At 42.1% G+C, this 22,154-nt stretch overlaps 1 protein-coding gene across 1 annotated transcript in view; it reads right to left on the bottom strand.

The window, feature by feature from the left end:
- Positions 1-897: 897 nt before the first annotated feature.
- Positions 898-22,154, bottom strand: part of AFF3 (AF4/FMR2 family member 3) — a 296,657-nt gene continuing 275,400 nt past the window's right edge. The window contains exons 16-22 of the mRNA XM_014960165.1: positions 18,869-18,932; positions 14,412-14,548; positions 12,287-12,358; positions 9,663-9,756; positions 5,481-5,530; positions 5,136-5,350; positions 898-3,777 (exon numbers count right to left, since the gene is read on the bottom strand). Coding sequence (XP_014815651.1) covers positions 3,656-3,777; positions 5,136-5,350; positions 5,481-5,530; positions 9,663-9,756; positions 12,287-12,358; positions 14,412-14,548; positions 18,869-18,932 — 754 coding nt within the window. The 3' untranslated portion in view covers positions 898-3,655. The remainder of the gene's footprint in view (positions 3,778-5,135; positions 5,351-5,480; positions 5,531-9,662; positions 9,757-12,286; positions 12,359-14,411; positions 14,549-18,868; positions 18,933-22,154) is intronic.

The raw sequence follows: 22,154 nt of genomic DNA, 5'->3' as shown, positions 1-22,154 counted from the left end.
GATTTACAGTATATACATACGTGTTTTTATCTACACTTAGGGCTTGATCTTCTTAACCTCCTTTACCTAAGGTCCTCTATTCACTATAATCTCTTCCTTTGGAGCCCTGTGATGTTTGGATAAAAGAATTAGGCAAACAAGGGGTTGGGGTATCCTGCCATGCAACAGGGAGGACTATGCTTGGCTTTTGGCCACACTTGAACCTCTGCATATGCTTTGTTCTTACCTGTCACTCATGCCACTATGGAATACTATAAAGGATTAAGGCCAAGGGGTCTGTATGATCTTGCTGTCTGTGAGGATCCTATAGGCTGCTATTTGTTGCATCCACCTGCAATACATGGTTCCTTTGAATCCATTCCCATTGCTTTACCTGATTCAGAAGCCTTCCCTCCAGGAATAATCCTTCTGGATTCGTACAGAATGACTACTTTCCCAAAACGAACCTGAATGTTGCTACGGTGTAAGGAAGCCTGCATGTTCCTAGACTTTTACAACAGATGAAAGCAAGACAGTGTCTTTCATGGAGCCCCAAAGAAGGACAGTCTTCTCTGGTCCCATCCAGAACACACAGAGCACCTTCAACTCATGCTGAAGTGCCTAAGACTATTCAGGTTCTTAAGGGGGAACATATGCTCAGCTGTACCAGACCTAAAAGCCACATACACTTTTCCAGACCAGGCCCTAAAAAGATGAGATGAAGTATTTGCTGTCACCATGCCACATTCAGTCATCTAAAGAGCAGCAACCATATATAGCAAATTGTCTGCACAAAAGAGTATTCTATATAACCTCACCCAAATAATCATAGTTGCAAGAAACCCTATGTAGAGAAGGCCAAAGCCTCTAATCCATGTCTATATCCATATGTCTAGTTGGTTTAAATTTCATCGTCTATATCCATATGTCTAGTTGGTTTAAATGGCTGCTATTTCATCCTGTTACACCACCAGAAGTTAAGGCTCAGTGTGCTCATCAGACAACACAAACGATGCCAGCACAAAAGCTAAAAAAACAGTGTTTTTCCTTGGAAGCAATGGGTATTTTAGCTGGAATAATTCAATTTAAGAACAATGTACAAGAAAGGACAATCATCTACAAGAGATCCTTAGTACTCGGAAATGTTACAACAGGACAGCATTAATTCTTGTGTTTCTTTGAAGTTTCTTGACATATTACATCCATACAAAGAGTTCATCGTGATTAAGAAAAATATCCCGATCTTAGTAAAATAAACATGCTTCAAAGTTCCATATTTCAAACTCAAATGCCACATGTGCAATAAAACTAAACTCCATTTAAGGCAAGTAATATATGTCACTTCCAAAATTTCTCAACATTAAATAGCAGTAAGGGCTCCCAAACCCCCAAACTGATCTGAAGATAAACATCATAGGCACCGTCAAAGAAAACAGAAGCTAATCTAACTGGAATTTCACTTTCCTGATCTGAGGAGAAATCCCACAGTACCTTCACATGGCATTGAAGCAGCTGACAGAATCCATTGCTACTAGAATGGTAAATCACAACAGACTTCCACAGCCGGAGATCAGGCAAGTGATAAACAGAAAGGCACCAATCAAGTTCTTCATGGTACTTGTGACCAAATAAATTGTGTTCCTTCTGGGGTGGGTAACAGCCAGAGTTAAGAGTGATGGGAGGACTTGGAGGATGTGTAGGTTGTCATTTAAAGGCAGGTCCGTGTTCACTCTTAAAGCCAGCCATGCTGTAACACTCAAGTCCATGCTAAGAGGTGGCCACAGCCTGAGCTCAGGACTTCTCTTGAGGGAGAAGTATCTGAGCACTAACGGGCACATAAATATTGGCCCAGGATGGCTTGGGGCTGAGCAGTCCCTCGGAAGCTACCCCACTGAGGCTGCTTCAAAGTCTGAGCAAGAGCTGGAGTTATGGTAAGCAGCCTTGACAAAAAAATGCAGGTCTGTGGGGCTCAGTCTGCTCTCAAGCCCACTCTTTACCACAGGGTACATATCACCTGTGTTGCCAAAGACGTTTTAGAAAGAGAAAACATGCATGTTGTTTGGTATCTTTTTTTTCCCAAAATGCAGCTCTTCAAAAATGGAGGTGGGGGGGGAAAAGGCAGCAAGGACCAATCAACCAACCAACCATTGATATCAGTGGCTACTTCTGCTTGTATTTTCTACTGAAAGAGTCTTTTGTACTTGCATTTCCTTCATATATAAGTAAATTAGATTAGAAAACAACAATCAAAGGATCCAAACAGTGACTCAGACAAGAAAAGTCCACTGGAAGTCACCAGAGCTGCTGATTTGAGTAAAGGCTGCCAATCTGATTGCAAAAAAAATATATTTCCAATACAGAAAAAGAAAACTAAATGTGTGGAAACCTCTGAAAATGAACAAAAATGCACTGCATGCAACTACAGTTGATATGAACTGGCCTTGACCTCAGCTGACCCAAATTAAACTCCAATTATTGTGGGATTAATTCTTCTGGCATGAAAAACACAGCCTGTCAACAGGAACTGAAAACATCCCATAAATCAAGAAACGTTAAAGCCTAGTTGAGGATTATGCACGAAGAGTGAGAGGATTATGATAGGAAAGAGTTCTTAGCCTGATGAGCAGCAAACACAGCTTTCCAGATAAAGGAAATTGCATGTAATGCTCCCATCCAGCCTAGAAGAAAACGCTGCAAGCTTCTGCTAGATGAAAAAGATGTGAAAGTCCAAATCTGTGGGATGAAGCCTTCCCATCCAAAGCCAACAACTGTTATAGGTATCTGTATCCCTGTCTGTACACAGCTGAAATTAACACATTTTCTTTTCTAAGTGGATTGCAGTTTGCCATATTTTTTCATTTATCTGTTTACTGACAGCAACAGAATGCAAGATCCCACCATCTCTTTTAAGCTCTTGCTATCAGCATATCTGTTTTCAGGCTTTTTGCTTGATGCTGTAGGTTACAGTGTTGGTGAGGAGCTGAACAAGAGGTAAAGTTATTTAAAAAGACAGGAGATAAAGAAATGCATGCAATTTGTTGAAACTTACTGCACGTGAAGGAATGCTGGCTTTCTGCAGCTTAACGTGGACTACACAACTCCTCTGTGTGTCCCCGTGGGGAATCAGCAGGGAGATGGCACATTAATATTGAAACGCCTGTGACGCGTCCATGCTCGCAGTAAAATTCTCCATGTCTGTGATTTGCCCTCATTCCTTCCAGTTCAGGAAAGCCCTTGTGCACGTGCTTAAGCTTTGCTGAAGCCAACAGGATTTCAGCACAAGCTTAAAGTTAAGAATCTATTGAGAGCTTTCCTGAAAAGGGATCTGTGCGTATTGCACTTGGCTCAACAACCCATGAGATTTTGGTTTCTAAGCTTTTCAGCACAAGAATAGAAAGGGTACGTTTTGTGCCTTAAGATCAATTCTTTCTACTATTTCTAGTGTATGGAAATGTTTGGAGAGCGGTACAGAACAATTAATTCTGAAGAGACATCATTGTATATCGTACATATGCACACATACATGTCTACGCTCAGAAAAAATTTTGCTCAGTATTGGAGAAATATTCACCTTTGTTTGGATCAATGCTGTGGTTGACTATTTCTGTAGCACAGTGTCCAGAATAACTGAATTATCCATGAAAGGTTTACTGTCCACGTGAATGGCACACAGTCATTATGACAAGTGGGCGCTATTCCGCACCCAGTGAAGTCCTTGTTGAGTGTACTGAACTAAATGCTCCATACTGCTGTGCAAGGTGATAGGTCCCATCAATGCATCCAAGTCGTTAAAAAAATCTACAGGGGAAAAAAAAAAATTCAGCATCACAAGAGCGAAGCTGCATTTGCTACTTGTCACCCTTTAATAGATTTTATTCTCTTGCAAATTGACTCGAGATGAACATTTCATGGGAATGAAAGTTTAGTGCTGGTGAGATTAATTTTAAAGCCCCGCGGTTCATGATGTTACAGGCTGATGCACAACAATTTTCTTTTTAAAGAACAAAACAGTGAGTTCTTCAGCTTTGCTTTTCATTAATTTCCATTGAGTCTTGATAAAGCAAACATATGCTGGGCAAGATTTATTTTGAGATTAAGGACAACTAAATCAAAAAGTCTACACGCAAGCATCTATCTATAAATATGCTCGGTATCTAAGCTACCGTGACAGACAAATAGAAGCCTGTACAACATGGTCATCCCAGCCTAAAAAGTAATTTGTCTAACTAGCCACTAAGGACTAAATTCAGTTGCCTACTTAGAGGCACGTAGTGCCCACTTAAGATACCCTCAGACAGTTGATAAATACGGCCTGCACTGGGAGACCTAACACAGGACGTACAGGGGACTTCTGGAGTGGCAGTGCAGGAGAGGATACCTCAAGTAGCATTTGGCACTATGGTTAGGCAACTGAATTGTATCCCTGCCTCCTTTTCTGGGTGAACTGAGCAGCTCTCCAAGCTCTGCTGTTTGTACTGAACAAAGCTCCATCAACTGCAATTGGAGATTTAGTCCCCCAGCTCATATATACACACCTACGCTTAGGTGTCCTCATTTTGATTTGAATCCTCCCCATGTCCCTGCCTTAAATACATAAATTAGCCTGAAAACCAAAGAATACTTTATTATCAAGTCAGATGCTCAGGCATTTGCTCATGGAAAGCAGTTCAGCTGAGAGAAGTTTGCTTTGAAGAGGGAGCAAGGCACCTCGATCCCATCTGTGTCTGCTCAGATTTGGGGAGGGCTAGGGGCTCTTCATTCCTTCTGCAGAAAGGAAGCGTGCTCATGCTTTTTGACATGGTCCACTAAAGACATCCCATCTAGCTCCATGACTTTGCAGGGCAGGAAGCTGCCTTGCCTCCCACAAACCTTTCTCTCCAGAATAACACAGATGGCAGTGAATCCTACCCACAGCTATGTCTGTGACCTGCCTGTCACCAGTTCTGACCGGCCAAATAAATTAAAAAAATCAGATGCTTCTGAGCGAGGCAGCTATCAGAATTGCTTTTTGGGGCTGTTTTGCAACAGACTGGGAGCAGACTGAAGAAAAAAATCACCTCCACTTTGCAGAGAGGATTCCTACCAAAATAGTTATTTGCCTGATCAAAATCATGTGACGAGTCTTCTAGAATAGTCCATTGCCCCGACTCACTCACCTCTGTTTTCCTTGGCCAGGTTGTCAGCCATCTCCCAGTAGTCATAGCTGTGCAGGATGCTGTTGGTGATGCTGACGTGGTTGGCGGCCATCTGATGAATGCGCTGCGGGATGCTGATGATCGGGGACGGGGAAGGGGCCCCTGTGCTCCCTTGGGATCCTACAGAGCTCACTGGAGAAGGGCTGGGCGACATGGGTGATGGAGTCCCTGTGCTCCTGGAAACAGATGTTAATACAGTTACTTCAAAGGTGTTGGGATTAAAAACGTGAAAGTATCCAAACATACTGCAGGTAAGAAAATATAATTTCTGACTGTCAATCTGATGTAAATTTCTGTGCCACTTACTTTCCACTGGCACCCCAAGGAGATGGGTTCTGGGCAGCTTTTGATGAATTCTGTAAAGGAAAAAAATAATACACAATGCATATAATTTATATAATACTATGAAATGAAGAACATTGAACAGTACAAAAGTAAATAAATGTAAAGAAAAAATTGTGCAGATAGAAGAATTCGAGTCTCATGATGCAATAAGCCCACTCAGCCTAGTTTGGTGTTGTGATGAAGCAGTGCTGCAGCACAGACTCAAATCACAGCCTATTAAACACCCTGAAATGGGGGATGATTAGGAAAACATGTTAGTAGAAACTGAAACTTTTCATAGAAATCCTGGGAGTTCAGAAGAAAGCGCTGCCAGGACTCTTTGTGAGGTTTAGGCAGGAATTGCTTGTGACAGAGAAAACCAGAGGAATTTCCTCCTACTCTACTGCCCTCAAAGACAAATGTCATTCTCCTAGGACCCGAGAGACTGCAAGTCTGCTCAGCCTGGCTGACCAGAGGGATGTGAATCTGAGACTCTCTCAGCTCAGATGGGTGTTTTAACCACCAGGGTCATGAATCTCTCTCACGATTGCTCCTCTAGGAGCTGTTCCCCTTAGTCTGAATACAGCAACGTTCACAGGACCAGAGAGACTGCCTTTGTAGACCTGCGGTTCTTCTAGCTGAAGGGCTCCCCAGAAGGGGACATTAGATCATTTAACGTGATCTCTTGTACACCTGCAATCATTAAGACTCCCACTGGCATACTGTGCTTAGGCTAAAGAATTAAATTGCTTGAGGAGAGACTACCTTGTACAAACACTATGTTTACAGAGTAGGAGACATTCAGGTGTCCGCAATAACTGAAACTGAATAGCTAAAATGATATTAGTAGTTAATCTACAAGAGCTGGTGGGTATTTACTGGCAGGTTCCTGCTCATTTGAACCAAAACCTCCTCCCCCCTCCCAAGTGACTGATTTAATCCTGGGCCTGTGAGAAAGAAGGATGTAAAAACCAGAAGTCTAAGAAGCAAAACTTTTCTGGTCCATCCCAGCTGCAGCCTCATATTCAGCAATGGCCAGTTTTTAATTCTGAAGAGAAAAGTGACCTCCTTGCAGCCTTCCCTGAAACCATACATCCTGATAACTGTGTGCTGGGGAACAACCCTCCCTTCTCAATAACCACAGGAGACCAAGTGAAGTCCTGCAGCTCCAGATCTGTTTACGGGTATCGTTTAAATACAAGGCTGCAGGTGTTGCAAGCTGCAGGAGTTACAAGCATTAACAGCACTACAAACACTCGTGGTCTCCCATGGCTTAGGAAGGAAAAATGATAAACAAGGGGCTTTAGAGCTTCACAGATTTCAAGGCCAGGAGCAATCCTCCAGGACGCTCAATCCACAATCTCCCTTTCAAAAAGCTTTTACCAGAAGCTTGTTTGTTTGTTTGTTTGTTGTTTTGTTTTTTTTTTTAAAAAGGATAGCTAGTCATATAAAAATCCTAAGACACTATTTATCCTCCTTGTTCTCCTGTGTCCTGCGTCCAATGTTTAGCAGGCCTCACAGTTAGGAAAACAGATTCTTTTTCAGGGCTTCAAGACTTAATTTTCTTAACTTTAGTGCTAGCTTTTGGAATTTGTTGGTCCAGTTCCAGCAATACTGTGTGCCACCTGGTATTATCAGCTCTGTTTCCATATACGTAATGATCACATCCTCTCTTAACCTGTTCTGCAGTAAGCTGGACACATCTCCTGAGCCTCTCTTCAAAAAGTGTGTTTTCTCAGTTTTGACGTGTCCTCTGAACTGCTTCTTGTGTTCCCACCTCTTTCATGCACACACCAACACTGGCTGTATTTTAGCAGTGGTTACATCAGTGCTGTGTGTGCCCTGGCATTCTTCCTGCGTTTTGACACTGGGCCTTCTACATCCCATGTAAGTGGGATGAAAAATAAGCTCTGGAGACTCCCACAGGGAGTTATTTCTTCAATGGGTTTTCTTTTTTCTTTTTCCTTTTTTTTTGGCAGGAAAGGCTGAGGTGTGAAAGAGAAAAAAGAAAACTCTTATTTACCATCCTAAATAGAACCAAGCTGGGAATCCTCAGCGTTTGATCCTTGTACAGAATAGTTTCTTTTATTTTTTTTTTCTTTTCTCTTCTAATCTGTCTCAGAACTACTAGCCTTCATCTTTCTAGTATAGTGGAAAGTGAGTACATGTTATTTACTTACAGAGTTAGAGGCAGAAAAATATGAAAATTGACGTCAAGTCAAGGATACTTCCACTGTACAACCTCCCACATTTTTTTTTTTTTCATGACTTAGGTATATTACTCCAGCTTCCTCTCAGTTCTGCACCAGAAAGGTAGGGGTAAGGATTCTAAAGAGTGTAATGTTGTAAGGGACCATCTCTTATCCCACTTTGTTTACTACTACCCATTCTCCTGATTTCTTTATGCTCTCAAATGTGCCTGGCCCCTGAATACCTGTGGCTTCTTTTTAATTCTCTGCTGCATTAATTTTTTTTTTTATAATGGAAATAAAATACTTAAAAGAAGATTTAAATATTTTTTTTTCTTTTCTAAAAGAAAAGTGTGTCTAATTTTACCTGCAAGTGTGTGTGACAAGGTTTAAAATCTTTTTTTGACTGATAATATATGTGGAAGGTCTTAATGCAGTCAACATTTCACGTCACTTGGTTTTGAAAGCTTTTAGATGCCAAATATGAAATGAGTGGAGAATTGGCTTGTTTTCCACTGAAAATTATAGCAAATGGATTTTTTTCCTTTTTTTTTCTCTCAAAGGTGAGAATACTTTCTAATGTGAAGCTACACTATCATTATATCAGCAGGGGCTCTGCAAAAAACCAAGCTCATCTTGGCTATAGCAGAGTATAAGTCCATTTTATGTTTGCTGTGAAACAGTTCTGTCTTCTAGTAAGAGACATTTTACATGGTTGAAAGCCTGACCAGCCTGTTCTTAATGCAGGTATTCTCTGAACTGGTAAAGAAAAAGTGCTGTAATAGGCACATATTTCTTTCCCCTGAAATCTAGTCATTGTTAGAGAAACAACATGTTGAATTATATATTGCTAAATTTTTAGAAGCAATTACAGTGACTTCAATTTCAGTTTGACAATAACAGATTTGTCAATTTTCCTCACTGTCTTCATGTGTTCAGAATCTGGTCATGAGCGTTCATGCTTGTATTTGAATTTTATTATTAACAAAATGTCAAAGGATGGATGCTTTTCATTTCAAGGTACCTCCCTCTGCAAAAAAACCCAACAGATAAGACCTCTGTTCAAAGACAAATAGCTGTTCAGGTCCTCCCCCAAAGGAGTTTGTCTTAAAGCTTTTACTCTGTAAAGTTTGTACCTATGTACTTTTATGTACATATTATTATTATTTTCTTTTAATTAGAAAGATAAAGGCTAGTTTTGTGTTTGGGGATGAAATGTTGGATGAACTGGCTGCTAGGTGAGCTCCACCTGAAAGGTTTTGTTCCTTGAGATACTTTCAGAGCAAGGTTGCCTGTCAAATAAATTACATTACTTTGAATGACTTCCTGTCTTACTCAAAATAACCAGGGTTTGGACCTGCCAGAGAGTGGAAAATGGAAGCAGTAGCAGGTACAGCAAAGCAGGATGGGGAAGCCAGTTGTACCACGTCAAGTACATGGCAGGCAGTTTGGTTGCCCTCTGATGCTTTCGTACAACTCCCACTGAAGTCAGCGTGGGCTTGTTTGCCAGTTCCTTGAGTAAGAACACATCCCACTGCACTGTCCTACCTGTTGGTGCTGCTAAGTGGAAGCCCTCAGCTGAAGGCTGATCTAGATCAAAGTCTTCAACTCACAGGTAGTCTAAGTGGGAAGTGTAATCCTGGAGAGGATTCTAAGAGCAAAATCTGCAAAACCTATTCGCAACAGAGCTGGATAGCACTACACAATTGACCAAGAATAATCTGAAAACACCTGTTTGTTAGTACAATAAATTTCTCATCCTTCATGAAGGGGCACGGTATGTATTTTGCAAAGAAGGGCCCTTGTGAAGACAGCAGAACTGACTAGAGATCAGATGTTGCCATGGGAGTCTACAGTAAAACTCTACTTAGACTTCACAGGGGAAGAGCGAAGCCCAGCACAGCTACTGTTGTAGTAAGATGCTGTATTTCCTATAACGACACACCGATCTAAAAACATGTCATAAAGCATGCACCTTGAAATACTCAATAAGCGCTTTCGAATACTTGACCGCGTGGTCTCTCTTGAGTCGGAACATCCTCCAGTACAGAAGGGCCAAGCAGCGGTAACTAGGACAAAAGGGAGAGCAGAAGGTAAAGCATTCCCCCCGAACAGAAATCCCAATTAATTATCTTAAATTCTCAAACTAACAAAGTGGAAGGCTGACAGCACCTTGCTTATGGTTTTTATCACCATTTGTTTACAGTACTTTGCTCTTTTCCATGGATTCACGAGCAAGGCTAGGTATTACAGCCAGGACAGGTCACACTGACAAATGCTACCAGTGAGGTACCAACGAAACTGTACTCAAAAGGGTTTGCAAGGTTGGGCTCCCAGGTTTTGATTCTGACTTGAAGTCTGCACATTTGACCAAAGGCCTCTCCCATCTAAAGGTCATCATGGGCCTGGGACTCAACATCTGCATTTTTTTTCTCTTTCTTTTTGGAAATGCAAAGGCAGCCTTTTGGCGTATCTTCTCCTGGGGCTTTATTGCAATAGCCTGGAGCCTGTATATATTGAACTGGAGTTATAATGGGTGTATTTTGTGTACACTCAGTGGTCTCTTCCAGCAGCTAGAGATAGCTGGGAAACCTCTGACCTGCCCAGATTTCACTGGCCAAGCTCCTCTGTGGGAAACCAGAATGGAGATTGTGGTGGACCCCAGAGGCTATTCCTAGGCCACCTGCCTGACTTGTTCCCCAGAGGAAACCAGTAGTGGGCTGAAAAACTCAACGTGCTGTAACTGGAAGTGTCTGTCCCCATGCTCCTTGTTAGTCTGCAGAGTGCCACACACCTTTAATGCTATGAAATTAAATGAAAGTAATAGCTATTAACTTTAATTATACATCACAATAATTGATATTCAGCATTCAGGACACACAAACTCTTTTATTTGCTATTGGCTTACGGTGTACTGGTCAAGAATGAGCACCACCTTTTCCCAGCAAGCATTTTGATCAAGCAGGTGTGGGATTGCCCCACGGTGACACAGCTTTCGAAGCAAAAATCTGGTGCATTTTGCTTTTCCTTTGGCAGCAGAGGCCTTATTTTAAAAAAGGGGCATTTAGTCTCAGAGCCAACCTGGAGCACCAGGAGGTGCCTTTGAGTTTGGAAGGGCAGGGTACTCCCCATCTCCAAACCTCAGCAAACCCCTCGAATTAGCAAATTGCCCTTGAAAAAAAAAAAAAACAAAAAAAAAACCCCTAAAAAAAAAAATCCCAGCCAGGGTTTCTCGGCCGGTTTGTCTCCCGTCCTTTGCCAGCAGAAGGTGAAGTTCCAAACCCCTCGAATTAGCAAATTGCCCTTGAAAAGAAAAAAAACAAAACTAAAAAAAAAATCCCAGCCAGGGTTTCTCGGCCCGTCCTTTGACAGCAGAAGGTGAAGTTCTGCCTTCGGCCGCTGGAGGGCAGTCTCTCCTTAGGAGAAGCGGAGGCGGTGTGGCCGGGAGCTGGCAGGGAGCAGCCGAGGGGATGCGGTGGCCTCGCAGCCACCATCACTCTCCCTCTGTCACCTTCACAGGTACGGCACATATGCAAATGGTGTCAGCTCATCTGCTGGCTGGCAGACGGGGAGTTAAGATTGCTATTCATCGCCCCGGAGAAGGCACCGTCTGCTTTTCCCTCGCGCTGACCTTTCTGCTCAAACAGATGCGGCGGCTCCGTGAAATTTGGATGCGGTTCCGCACACGCCGAAGCGCTCCGGCAGTTCTGAGCAGCCCTTCAGAATATGGCTTTATTATTATATATATATATTTATTTTTTTTTTTACCAGCTCTTTAGTCATTTTCCCACCTAAGCATTTTTAAAGCAATGGCCACGAAGGCATTCCGTGCTCCTCCGGATGGCACAGTACATCGGTGACAAAGAAAGGGCATTTAAAAAAAAAAACACTGCATCTCTGAATATTTTGTTCTTTTTTATAAATTAATTAGGACTCCTTATTTATGGAGGCTAAAGATGCATTTCATTTGGATTTTTAACAGATGGTTAATAGATGGTAAAAACACACTTGCTGATTGCAAATGTCCACTTACTGAGAATCAGTAACCATGTAATGGGTATTTTATGTATTAACTACATAGATACTAAATTAAAATTTGATTTTAATAACATTTAAGTATTTTACTAGCAATAAGCAACCATCCTATAGAATCCAAGGTGCATGCACGTATATCTAGAAATCTCAGTTTAGAAGGTAATCCAAGAGGCTTAATTATTGCCATCACCATATCCCCCTTCATATAATGTAAATATAATTTATGATTATTGAGCCTAAAATGTCAGCCACAAAAGAAATTACCGAGCTATTGGTACAAAAGTACATCACTCATAAAAACAACAAACCATCAGGCATTTAAAAATTAATTACGCTGACGCACCATAGCTGACCTGTCACAGTCAATAAGTATGAATTGCTTATTTACAGAGACAGAATGCAGACCTGGTGCAGTGATACAAGGGCTGGACCTTCCCGGAGCAGAAAGTATTCTCTTAATTTCAAAAGGCAACATAATCCTATCTGGTTTTGTCCAGCATCTGATTTTCAAGAACTGGCTGACTGCAGAAAAGAAGCCTTTTGAGGAAATCTTGATCTACTAACCATAATGCTGCCAGCTGTTTGTCTTCTGGAGTGGCGTTGGGGCCTGAGTGGGTTTTTAGTCTCACTGCATACCTTAAGCAAAAGGAAAAAAAAGCCAATGTGAGTTAACTGAGACAGCTTTATAGTCCTGATCGGAGCGCTAAGCTGGCCAATGTCCTTCGATCTGCTCCCTTCTACCTATTTGCTCAAGTTGCCAGACATACACAGGCTTTCCCTGCTTGTGTTTCAGAGCTGTTTTGCCATCAGCGGTGCCTCCCTGCGCTCTTCAAACAGCAGTAACCCCCTTGAACATCCGTCGGTCCAGAGGGGAGCCCAGCTGGCGAGGTGCTGCTGTCCTACCACAGTAACCTCGGCTGCTGGGGAGACCCACTTACACAGGGTTCATGCAGAAAGGCTTTCACAGCCTTTGAAGGCAGACGACAGCCTGCCTTGAAGCTGGTGCTGCCCTCACCCTGCCAGCTCCTGAGCCTGTCTGCCCAGATCTGCTCCTCCAAGCAGAGCACAGCAGAGGGGGAACATGTGGCTCAGAGCTATTTTCGCTCGCGTGACATTACATTCGAATTCTATAAATATTAAACATCTACAGAGGTAGCAACTGCTGTTTCAAGAGTGTATGTGCTATGCAATCACAAATTAGTTTCTGGAAATCTCAGCTTCCAGCTGAATACCTGAACAATGGACAAGGTGAGGACAACACACAGCACTTCTGGGCTCGCTTCCAGAAAAATACCTGTTCCCCATAATTAGCTGCTTGTGTTTTTTTCTTATCTTTGCTTTCAAACTTTAATCCTAATATCTGTGCAAAGATTTGCCATGAACATTTTTTATTTCAACAGGCATACCTAGCTAACCACTTATTTTTCTGAGCTACGGCAAGTGAGATCAACAGCAATTCACACTACAGCACAACCACAGCTACACACATTATTGAAAGCTATGGATCTGCAAGCAAAATTCATTTCCAGAGTTAGGACCATATGTTTAGTGCCACGAGAAAAGACAGGGCAGACAAAGAAAGAGCTTTCTGCCTTTTGAAAAAAAAAAAGAAGGGAAGAATTGCAGAGATGGGATGTACTATTCTCTTACTGAAAAAAATATTTTGTTTAATAACCTTCCAGTTAGAAAGCTGGCCTCAGTCCACTGAAATGCATGAGAAGACAGCCCTAAGTGGAATAAAATGCCAATGGAATTGTTAACATGTAAGAAAATATTCACATCAACACCAAGTCCAAAAGAATGCAACTGTTTCAGAAGCTTTGCTTCATTTTGAATATGATTAAAAGCTAAACTGTTTTCCTTCCTATGAACTGAATCCTGATGAGACCTGTCTGGTTGACTGTCCTGCAGAACGATGCCATGGTCACTGACAGTCCAGCTTTCTCTGCTAGTGTGACTGGGCTCGCTCTCCTGCAGAGACACTCACTCAGCTGCTGGGATGATTTTGACCTTGTGGTCCACGACCTACTGACATTGCCAATACTGTTAACTACTGCCATCGCCTGTAACAGAGAAAAGGACTCAGGAAACAAACTTTCTTCATAGGGACTGCAGGTGGGACTGAATTCTAGACTCTCCTGTTTGGAGAGCCATGAAGGTGACTAAATGTAAGGGTAGCTTTAGTATGAGCTGGACTGTTTTTGGGACTCCACTGGCTACAGTAGGAGCGTACACACTGAATGGACCTTGAGTGTCCATTTCTCTATCACCGTTCACATCTTCTTTCAGGTAACCTTTAAAATGCAGTCTTAAACACATTGCAAAATTTTGCAAACTACCACTCCACGAGTATGTTTTGGTATTATGTATTCTTGTTTTTCTCTTTTGGGTAGCATGGGACATATCACTAAATTCTTAAAGTAATTTGCAACTCAAGTAATATGAAAAGCTTTGGGGGTTTGGTTTGGATTGTTTTTTGTTGTTTTTTTTTCCTTTGCATTCTACACAGTTTGCTGATTTAATTTCCACAGAAATCACAGATAATACATACACATTACATATGACTGATGAGGCACTTGGGAGGACTTCACTTCTCCCCTCTTACTGTATCTAGGGAATTATGTGATAATGTAGATGAGCATGTTTGCACAGACAGAGTAACCCCTGAGGTCATCTCCTCCCTTCCTACCTGATGAGTTCAACTGTTTCTGAATACATTGTATAAGGGGATTTAGATTCCATTGGGCCTTGTTCCATTGCATTTCCACACTCAATAAACGATAGTGCTGCTTCTGCATAATTCAGTGCCTTTCCAAACTTTTCCACCTAGAGGGAAAAAATAAGGACACAGAGAAATAGTGTAATCATCAAGATAAGGTTACATTTGATGGGATTTTCTCAACATGAATTGTAAACTTGACACAAGTTGGTATGTCTTCAGCTTCATAATTTTTCTTATGAGAAAGCTAAAACCCATCAAAACCTGTGCACCAGTGAAAATCGTTAAGATACAGAAAGCAGAACTGAAAAAAGCTACATGATGTTATTTGGTCCACACTCTTGTGTCCAAAGAAGGATCAACTCCACCTAGGACATTCCTGACAGGTGTTTGTCAAAAATCTTCCAGTGCTGGAAATTCCACAAACTCATCAGGCCTTTTGTTCCAGCTTTCATGAAAAAGGGTTTCACACATCTTTGCAAGTATGGTCTGTCATCACTCAACAAAAAAAGGTAATGATTATCTTAAACTAAGAGAATGAGAATTAAATACTTTGACTGCTAACTCTTATTCAAAGGCTCATCTTTGTTCTCAGGTCTTCTTTATCCCTATTGTTTTCAGCATTGCTTGACCACACTCTCCTCTTGTTACGAATTTGTTTTTTATATCTTCCTCCTCTTTCAGGGACTTCTCTGCTCCCTTGGCTTCTTCTGCCATTCTTTTTCCTTGCCCCATTCCTTCTCCTATTTTTGGTACATGTTTGACTCTGTGTGTGTGTGTATTTGTGTACTTATATGGATATATGTGCACATATGTCCTCAATGATGGCGTATATGCAAATGTGCACATAATGTTCATACATGTACACTTACATACCACTTATCTGGTCTCAGAATTTCATTTTTGATGTAGATGGAGATGAATCATACTAATACCTCTCTGTCCTGACTTCTTTTTCCTTCAGTCAGAAGTCCTGCGGTACATAAAGCCCATTGATGGACTGGATGCATTTGGTTGAAATCTGATGCACACAGTGAAAGGTTAATGGATCTTATTCTTTTCCAAGGGATAAAGATTTTAAATAGTAACTTTGGAATGGCACACTGGCTTCATTCTATTTTAGGTTCTTATATGACTCCCATTGCGATCATACCAGAGAACTTCACAAACTTTTTATTATATTTCTCTCCCCAACGCTCTTGTGCGGGTGGAAGTGCTATTATCCCAATTTCACAGATGGGGGACTAAGGAGCAGAGAGACTTGGAGTAATTTTCAGGCTGCTCACTCTAAGTGCCTGTGTCAGGTATCGCAGTGCCTAAGTAGGAGGTATCGAGCCCAGCAAGGTGATTCAAAGTACCTGGAGGCACTTTGGCCATATGGTGATTCCTCCAGGATCCCTACATGGTCAGGGAGGGAGAAGAAGTACCTGCAAAGGGCGATTCACAAGCTGTGAGTAAGGCGCTGGTCCACTGCGTAGGGAAGCTGAATCAATCATCAATCATCACCTACTACTGATGAGAGGCTATTTAAACTGTGCCTAAGTGACTTTCATGAAGGAAACTTGTGGCATAGCAGAGAATAATGCTTGCACCTCCTGTTTCTGGGAGTCTACCATAAAATCATTTCTCTTTGTGCTAAGAATTTCCTTTGCATATTAAGTGATCTTTTCCATTCTGTTTAAAGCAACACACTAAAATGCACCATTTGTACTTCTCCACAATATTTTCTGATTTAATGCTCACTTTGGACTAATATGGAACTGAATAAACCATGGAAATTTGCACTAATAAACTCAGGTAGAGTGTAAAACTCGGCGTTGGTGTCCTAAATAAAGGGCCTGCTTCTGCTTCCTTGGCCTTTTTACATTCTGCACAGAATCACATGGGGTTGGAAGGGACCTCTGGAGATCATCTAGTCCAACGCTTCTGCCAAAGCAGGTCCACCTAGAGCAGGTTGCACAGGAACTTGTCCAGGCAGGCTTTGAATGTCTCCAGAGAAGGAGACTCCACCACCTCTCTGGGCAGCCTGTTCCAGTGCACTGCCACCCTCAAAGTGAAGAAGTTCCTTCTCATGTTGAGATGGAACTTCTTATGTTCAAGTTTGTGCCCGTTACCTCTTGTCCTGTCACTGGGCACCACTGAAAAAAGACTCGTCCCATCCTCCTGACACCCTCCCTTTAAGTATTTATAAACACTGATCAGTTCCCCCCTCAGTCTTCTCTTCTCCAGACTAAAAAGATCCAAGTCCCTCACCCTTTCCTCATAAGAGAGATGCTCCAGGCCCCTAAACATCTTTGTAGCCCTCTGCTGTACCCTCTCCAGCAGTTCCCTGTCCTTCTTGAACTGGGGAGCCCAGAACTGGACACAGTACTCCAGATGGGGCCTCACCAGGGCAGAGCAGAGAGGGAGGATGGCCTCCCTCAACCTGCTGGTCACACCTTCCTGATGCACCCCAAGATGCCACTGGCCTTCTTGGCCACCAGGGCACATTGCTGCTCATGGTCATCCTGTTGTCCACCAGGACAGCGAGGTCTTTCTCCTCAGAGCTGCTCTCCAGCAGGTCAGCCCCCAACCTGTACTGGTGCATGGGGTTATTCCTCCCCAGGTGCAGCACCCTATACTTGCCCTTGTTGAATTTCATCAGGTTCCTCTCTGCCCAACTCTCCAGCCTGTCCAGGTCTCGCTGTATGGCAGCACAGCCTTCTGGGGTGTCAGCCACCCCTCCCAGTTTTGTGTCATCAGCAAACTTGCTGCAGGTACATGCCATCCCTTCGTCCAGGTCATTGATGAATATATTGGAGAGGACTGGACCCTGTACTGACCGCTGGGGAACATCACTAGTTAAGGTTCTCCAACTAGATTGTTTCTGTGTCACTAATCATAACCCTCTGAGCTCTGTCTGAGACATATTAATAGCCATATTAATCATAGAATCATAGAAGGGTATATCGTGTCTGCCATCCCAAAGGTCTGATCTTTTTAAGGCTGTGCTAGTTTATTCATAGTGCTGGACAAACGTGGCCTTGGAGAAAGCTGAGAGATGGCCAGGCTGAGCTCTCCTGGAGCACTGTGTACCTCGTTGCACCCACTTGTTTGGAAAGACAAGCATCTCTTTAGTGCTCCATATAGCCTCAGATTCCCTTTTTTCTTACGGGCTACACTGTTAAGACAGGTGAAAGCAAGGGCCAAGAATCTGTTTGCTGCAACACTGCTTTGCGTGAAAGAAGTTCCTCTAGGGTTACACAGATTCCTTGTGTGCTTCTGATTATGTTAGGACACATGGAAGGGACCTCTGATATCATGGAGTCTAACCTCAAAACAAACACAACAACGATGAGAAAAAAACAAAAAAAACCCCAACAACAAAACAAAAACAACAAAACAAAAACCACAACACCCCACCACATCACACTTTGAGTACTGTATTCAGTTCTGGGCCCCTCACTACACGAAGGACATTGAAGTGCTGGAGCGTGTCCAGAGGAGAGTCACCAAGCTGGTGAGGGGTCTAGAGAACAAGTCATACGAGGAGAGGCTGAGGGAACTGGGCATGTTTAGTTTGGAGAAGAGGAGGCTGATGGGGGACCTCATTGCCCTCTACAACGACCTAAAAGGAGGTTGTAGAGGGGTGGGTGTTGGCCTCTTCTCCCAAGGGAATAATGACAAGACCAGAGGAAGTGGTCTAAAGCTGCGGCAGGGGAGGTTGAGATTAGCTATTAGGAAGAATTACTTTACTGAGAGAGTGGTGAGGCACTGGAACAGCGTGCCCAGGGAGGTGGTGGAGTCCCCGTCCCTGGAGGTATTTAAGAAACGTGTAGACATGGCTCTTCAGGGCATGCTCTAGTGCCCGAGATTATTGGGTTGTGGGTGGGTGTGATGTGGTGGGGTGGTGTGTTTTTTGTTTTGTTGTTGGTTTTTTGGGGTTTTTTTTTTTGGTTGGTTTTTTTGAGGTTGGACTCGATGATCTCCGAGGTCCCTTCCCACCATGGTGATTCTGTGATTCTGATCTGCTACGAAAACAGAATTCTTCTGGCACCGAAGAGCCAAAAGAAGCTCCTCAAAAAAGTACAAATATCTCACTACCAGACCAAATTTGGGGACACAAATACAGGACCTAGCCAGCTAGTTAAACTGAGAAGATAGGTATGTGGATGGCTTACACAGCCTCCATTACTATAGTTACTAATTAAAGCAAAAGAATAAATGGAAAGTTTTATTTATCCAGGCCTTTATCCCAGTAAGTCATTATTTGTTAAGTCATAGTTTATTGGGCTATGAACATTTGATTATATAAACATTTCTTAATTTAACAAGCCTAGCCATCCTTATAATAGATTTTATAATTACCCCAGCAATACTGCACTGATGAAGAAACTGCATTACAAAAATAATTTGGAGCAACATAACTGGAAAGAAAATGTTCTCACCATTGCATCTGCTTTATGCTTCTTCCGTTTAGCTTCCTGCATAAAGTAATCTGCATTGCGTGGCCTACCAGGGGAAAATAAGAAGACATTTTATTATTTTCTGAAGTGCAGAATATTTCCAAGTTATTTTTCCCTTATTTTAAACCTGATTTGCAAACATTTTTTATGAAGAAAATACACTTATCATGTAACCATGCATCTTCTATTTCCAAATTGCTGCCTGTGGAGACAATAGCATTTATGGCTGTTCTCATTCTTTAGAAGTCAGTGATTCAAAGCAAAAAAAAAAGCTAATAAAATGCGTTTTTATGGATTATATAAACTGCTTCCCAAATTAGCACAGTTTTGATCTGCAAAACGGATGCAAGCGTTAAGCGGAACAAGTTATTCCGTCTTCTCCTCTCCCTGGTGCTTGCTTACCTCTTTTTCTACTCCTCTCTCTGCATTGTCATTTGCCTCGGCTTCTCCCTCCTCTCAAAACAAGTGTGTGTTTAATCTCTCCCCTTTGAAAAAACACATCGAACCTGCTTGCCTCCACAACTACCATCTCACCCCCCTTCTCCCTCTTATCTGTAAGCATGCTGAGAGCTGTGTTTACTTTTGCTGCCTGGAGTTCATCTCCGGCTCGGTGCTGGGCTGCCTGCTGCAATTCCACTGGCGTCGCTTGTGCCAATTTCTCCATTGATTTCTCCTCAAACAGATCTCAGAGACTCCATCCCTTCCTTAACCTACCTGACCTACTGACTGCAGGGCACAAACTCAACTGCTGCCTCTGCTTCCTTAACCTACCTGACCTACTGACTGCAGGGCACAAATTCAACTGCCTCTGTGCTGAAATTCACAAGTCCGTTTCTGATCCGGGCTTATCTACTTCCATTCAAATTGAAAACACAAACTGAGATCTCCTTGGCAATGTCTGGTCACCACCTCAGTGAGCTCCTCATGGCTGAAGTAAATTTCTTCATCTCCTCCCACAAGGTCTCCCTATTGCACCTTTCTCAAACACGGTGGGGAACAGACATTTGCCACGTTATTTCAGGCCATAACCTTGCATCTTCATTTGTTGCCTCTTGTAAAAGTCTTCCCATTTCCTGAGCCTGCAGATTCTTCCAGTCTCATATACGTGGGAAATGGCTGCCTTCTTCTTCTACTCAGCTAAAACACATCCTGGCTCTTCTCAGCTTACACTGTGGTTACTGCCATATCCTTGTCTCTCTCAGAGAAGGACGTTTTGCCTTGCAAAATAATTTTCTTAGTATTGGTTAAAGTGTCATCCCTTTGCCCTTATCTAATGAAAATGAAATATTCCTGAGTAGTCAGAGTATGAATTCTGATGTTTTTATCATTCATACTTTTAAGTGCTTGGTGTTGTTAATGATCTGATATTATTGCCACTCAGCAATACATTTTAGGTTAACCCTGCTAGGCAGCTCAACCCCACACAGCCGCTCACTCACTTCCCTCCAGTGGGATGGGGGAGAGAATCAGAAGAGTAAAAGATGTGAAAACTGAAGGCCGGGGGATGATGAGTAAAAAATTATTTCTGATAGAGTAAGAACATGCTCAGATCCAAAACTGAGATCAGTGGGAGCAAGGGGGAGCCTCTTGACAAAAGAGAACAGCCGTATATACTTCCTTGAGACCATAAGGCTATTTGGCAGTGCATTTACTTAGTCTGTTTCCTTATATTTAGGTGCACAGAATTTCAAGGACATCTAATTGCATCACAGAAGATTAGTCAACCTTATTTTGATAAGAAGTAAGGCTAAATATCACTAGATGGAAATAAAATTCAAAGTCTGGCTAATTTTGAATGACCTCTGCCCCAAAAATCTTGTTGATATGAAGAAAAACATTTCCTTTGCTCCAACTTTCTTTAAAATATTTTTCTGCCTCAGAGTGGAATTTCTCCCCAGCTAACTCTACCCAGTAGGTCAGAAAGTGGACTAAAGACAGGTTTGTGTGCCAGCATCTCATAACCTACTGCAGCTGCAAATACATCCTGTGCCCAGCAAGGTGCTAGCATTATCTTAATAATACGAACCATCTGGATTTGGTCTTGGTTAATTATGAAATATTAGACATTGAAACAGTGTTAGCTTGATATAGAAAAATAACTATGTTTTCAGAACCACTGAAAGAATTCTTAAAACAATGTTAAGTCCCTTCTCTCTTCTTCTTGTGCAATGACCTAGGTAAGATGGTTTATTATGAAGTGCCAAAAAGCAAAGCAAAGCAGAGCAAATCAACAAAACAGTGGTCTCACGTCTCTGAAATGATCAAAGTGATGAACCTTTACATGATCCTTTCAAACTCAGGTCATTAAAATATGTCCTTTGCAACACTCCTTCCCATACATGACCCAGCACTATATGTCTAATTTGCCTGTTTGAAGCATGATAAGATGCTGTAAAAACAAAGTGAGATAACACAATGTAATTGTGTTACATTACACAATTCTGCCCAGAAAAGTTGTGGATGCCCCGTCCCTGGAAGTGTTCAAGGCCAGGCTGGATGGGGCTTTGAGAAACCTGGTCTAGTGGGAGGTGTCCCTGCCCATGGCAGGGGGCTTGGAACTTGATGATCTTTAAGGTCCCTTCCAAGTCAATGCTTCCAACTCTAACCATTCTATGGTTCTAATTATTCTAATTATCTAATTAGAAATTATTTTCAATTTATAGCAGGATGTATTCTCCAAAGTTATGCTTAGCAATGAGGATATTAGCAAGGGGCATGAACATTACTGAACCAAGAAGCCTGCTTTGAGGGCCCTGCTATAGGGTAGTTAACCATAACACAATGTGCAAAAGCCGAAGTTATCCGTTTGTAGTAAGTCCAATTGTTTTCTGGGAAGCTTAACACTAAAAAGAAACTGTCAAAAGGCAATTTTGAAACAAAGCATGTATATATTCTCAATGTGAATGTTTAGGTGTTTCCATAGGAAAAATACAAGATTGATTTACAAATCAGGGGATGGAATCATAGAATCATAGAATCGTCTAGGTTGGAAGGCACCTTAAAGATCATCTAGTCCAACCATCAACCTAACTCTGATTAAAAAAAAAACAAAAAAACAAAAACCAAACACAACCAACCAACCAACCAACCCACACACCACAAAGCCCAAAAAAACCCACACCACTAAACCATATTCCTGAGGACCATGTCAACCTGTCTTTTTAACACTTCCAGGGATGGTGCCTCAACAGAAATTAAGATTCAATAGGAAAAAATGGATAGCGTATGTTTTCTTCTAGTTTCTTAAACAGAGCTTGTTCAACAGTGT

Source organism: Calidris pugnax, unplaced genomic scaffold (assembly GCF_001431845.1).
Source record: "Calidris pugnax isolate Ruff unplaced genomic scaffold, ASM143184v1 scaffold188, whole genome shotgun sequence".
Lineage (NCBI taxonomy): Eukaryota > Metazoa > Chordata > Aves > Charadriiformes > Scolopacidae > Calidris > Calidris pugnax.
The sequence above is the reverse complement of the archived record's forward strand: the minus strand, read 5'-3'. Positions and strand labels throughout refer to the sequence as shown.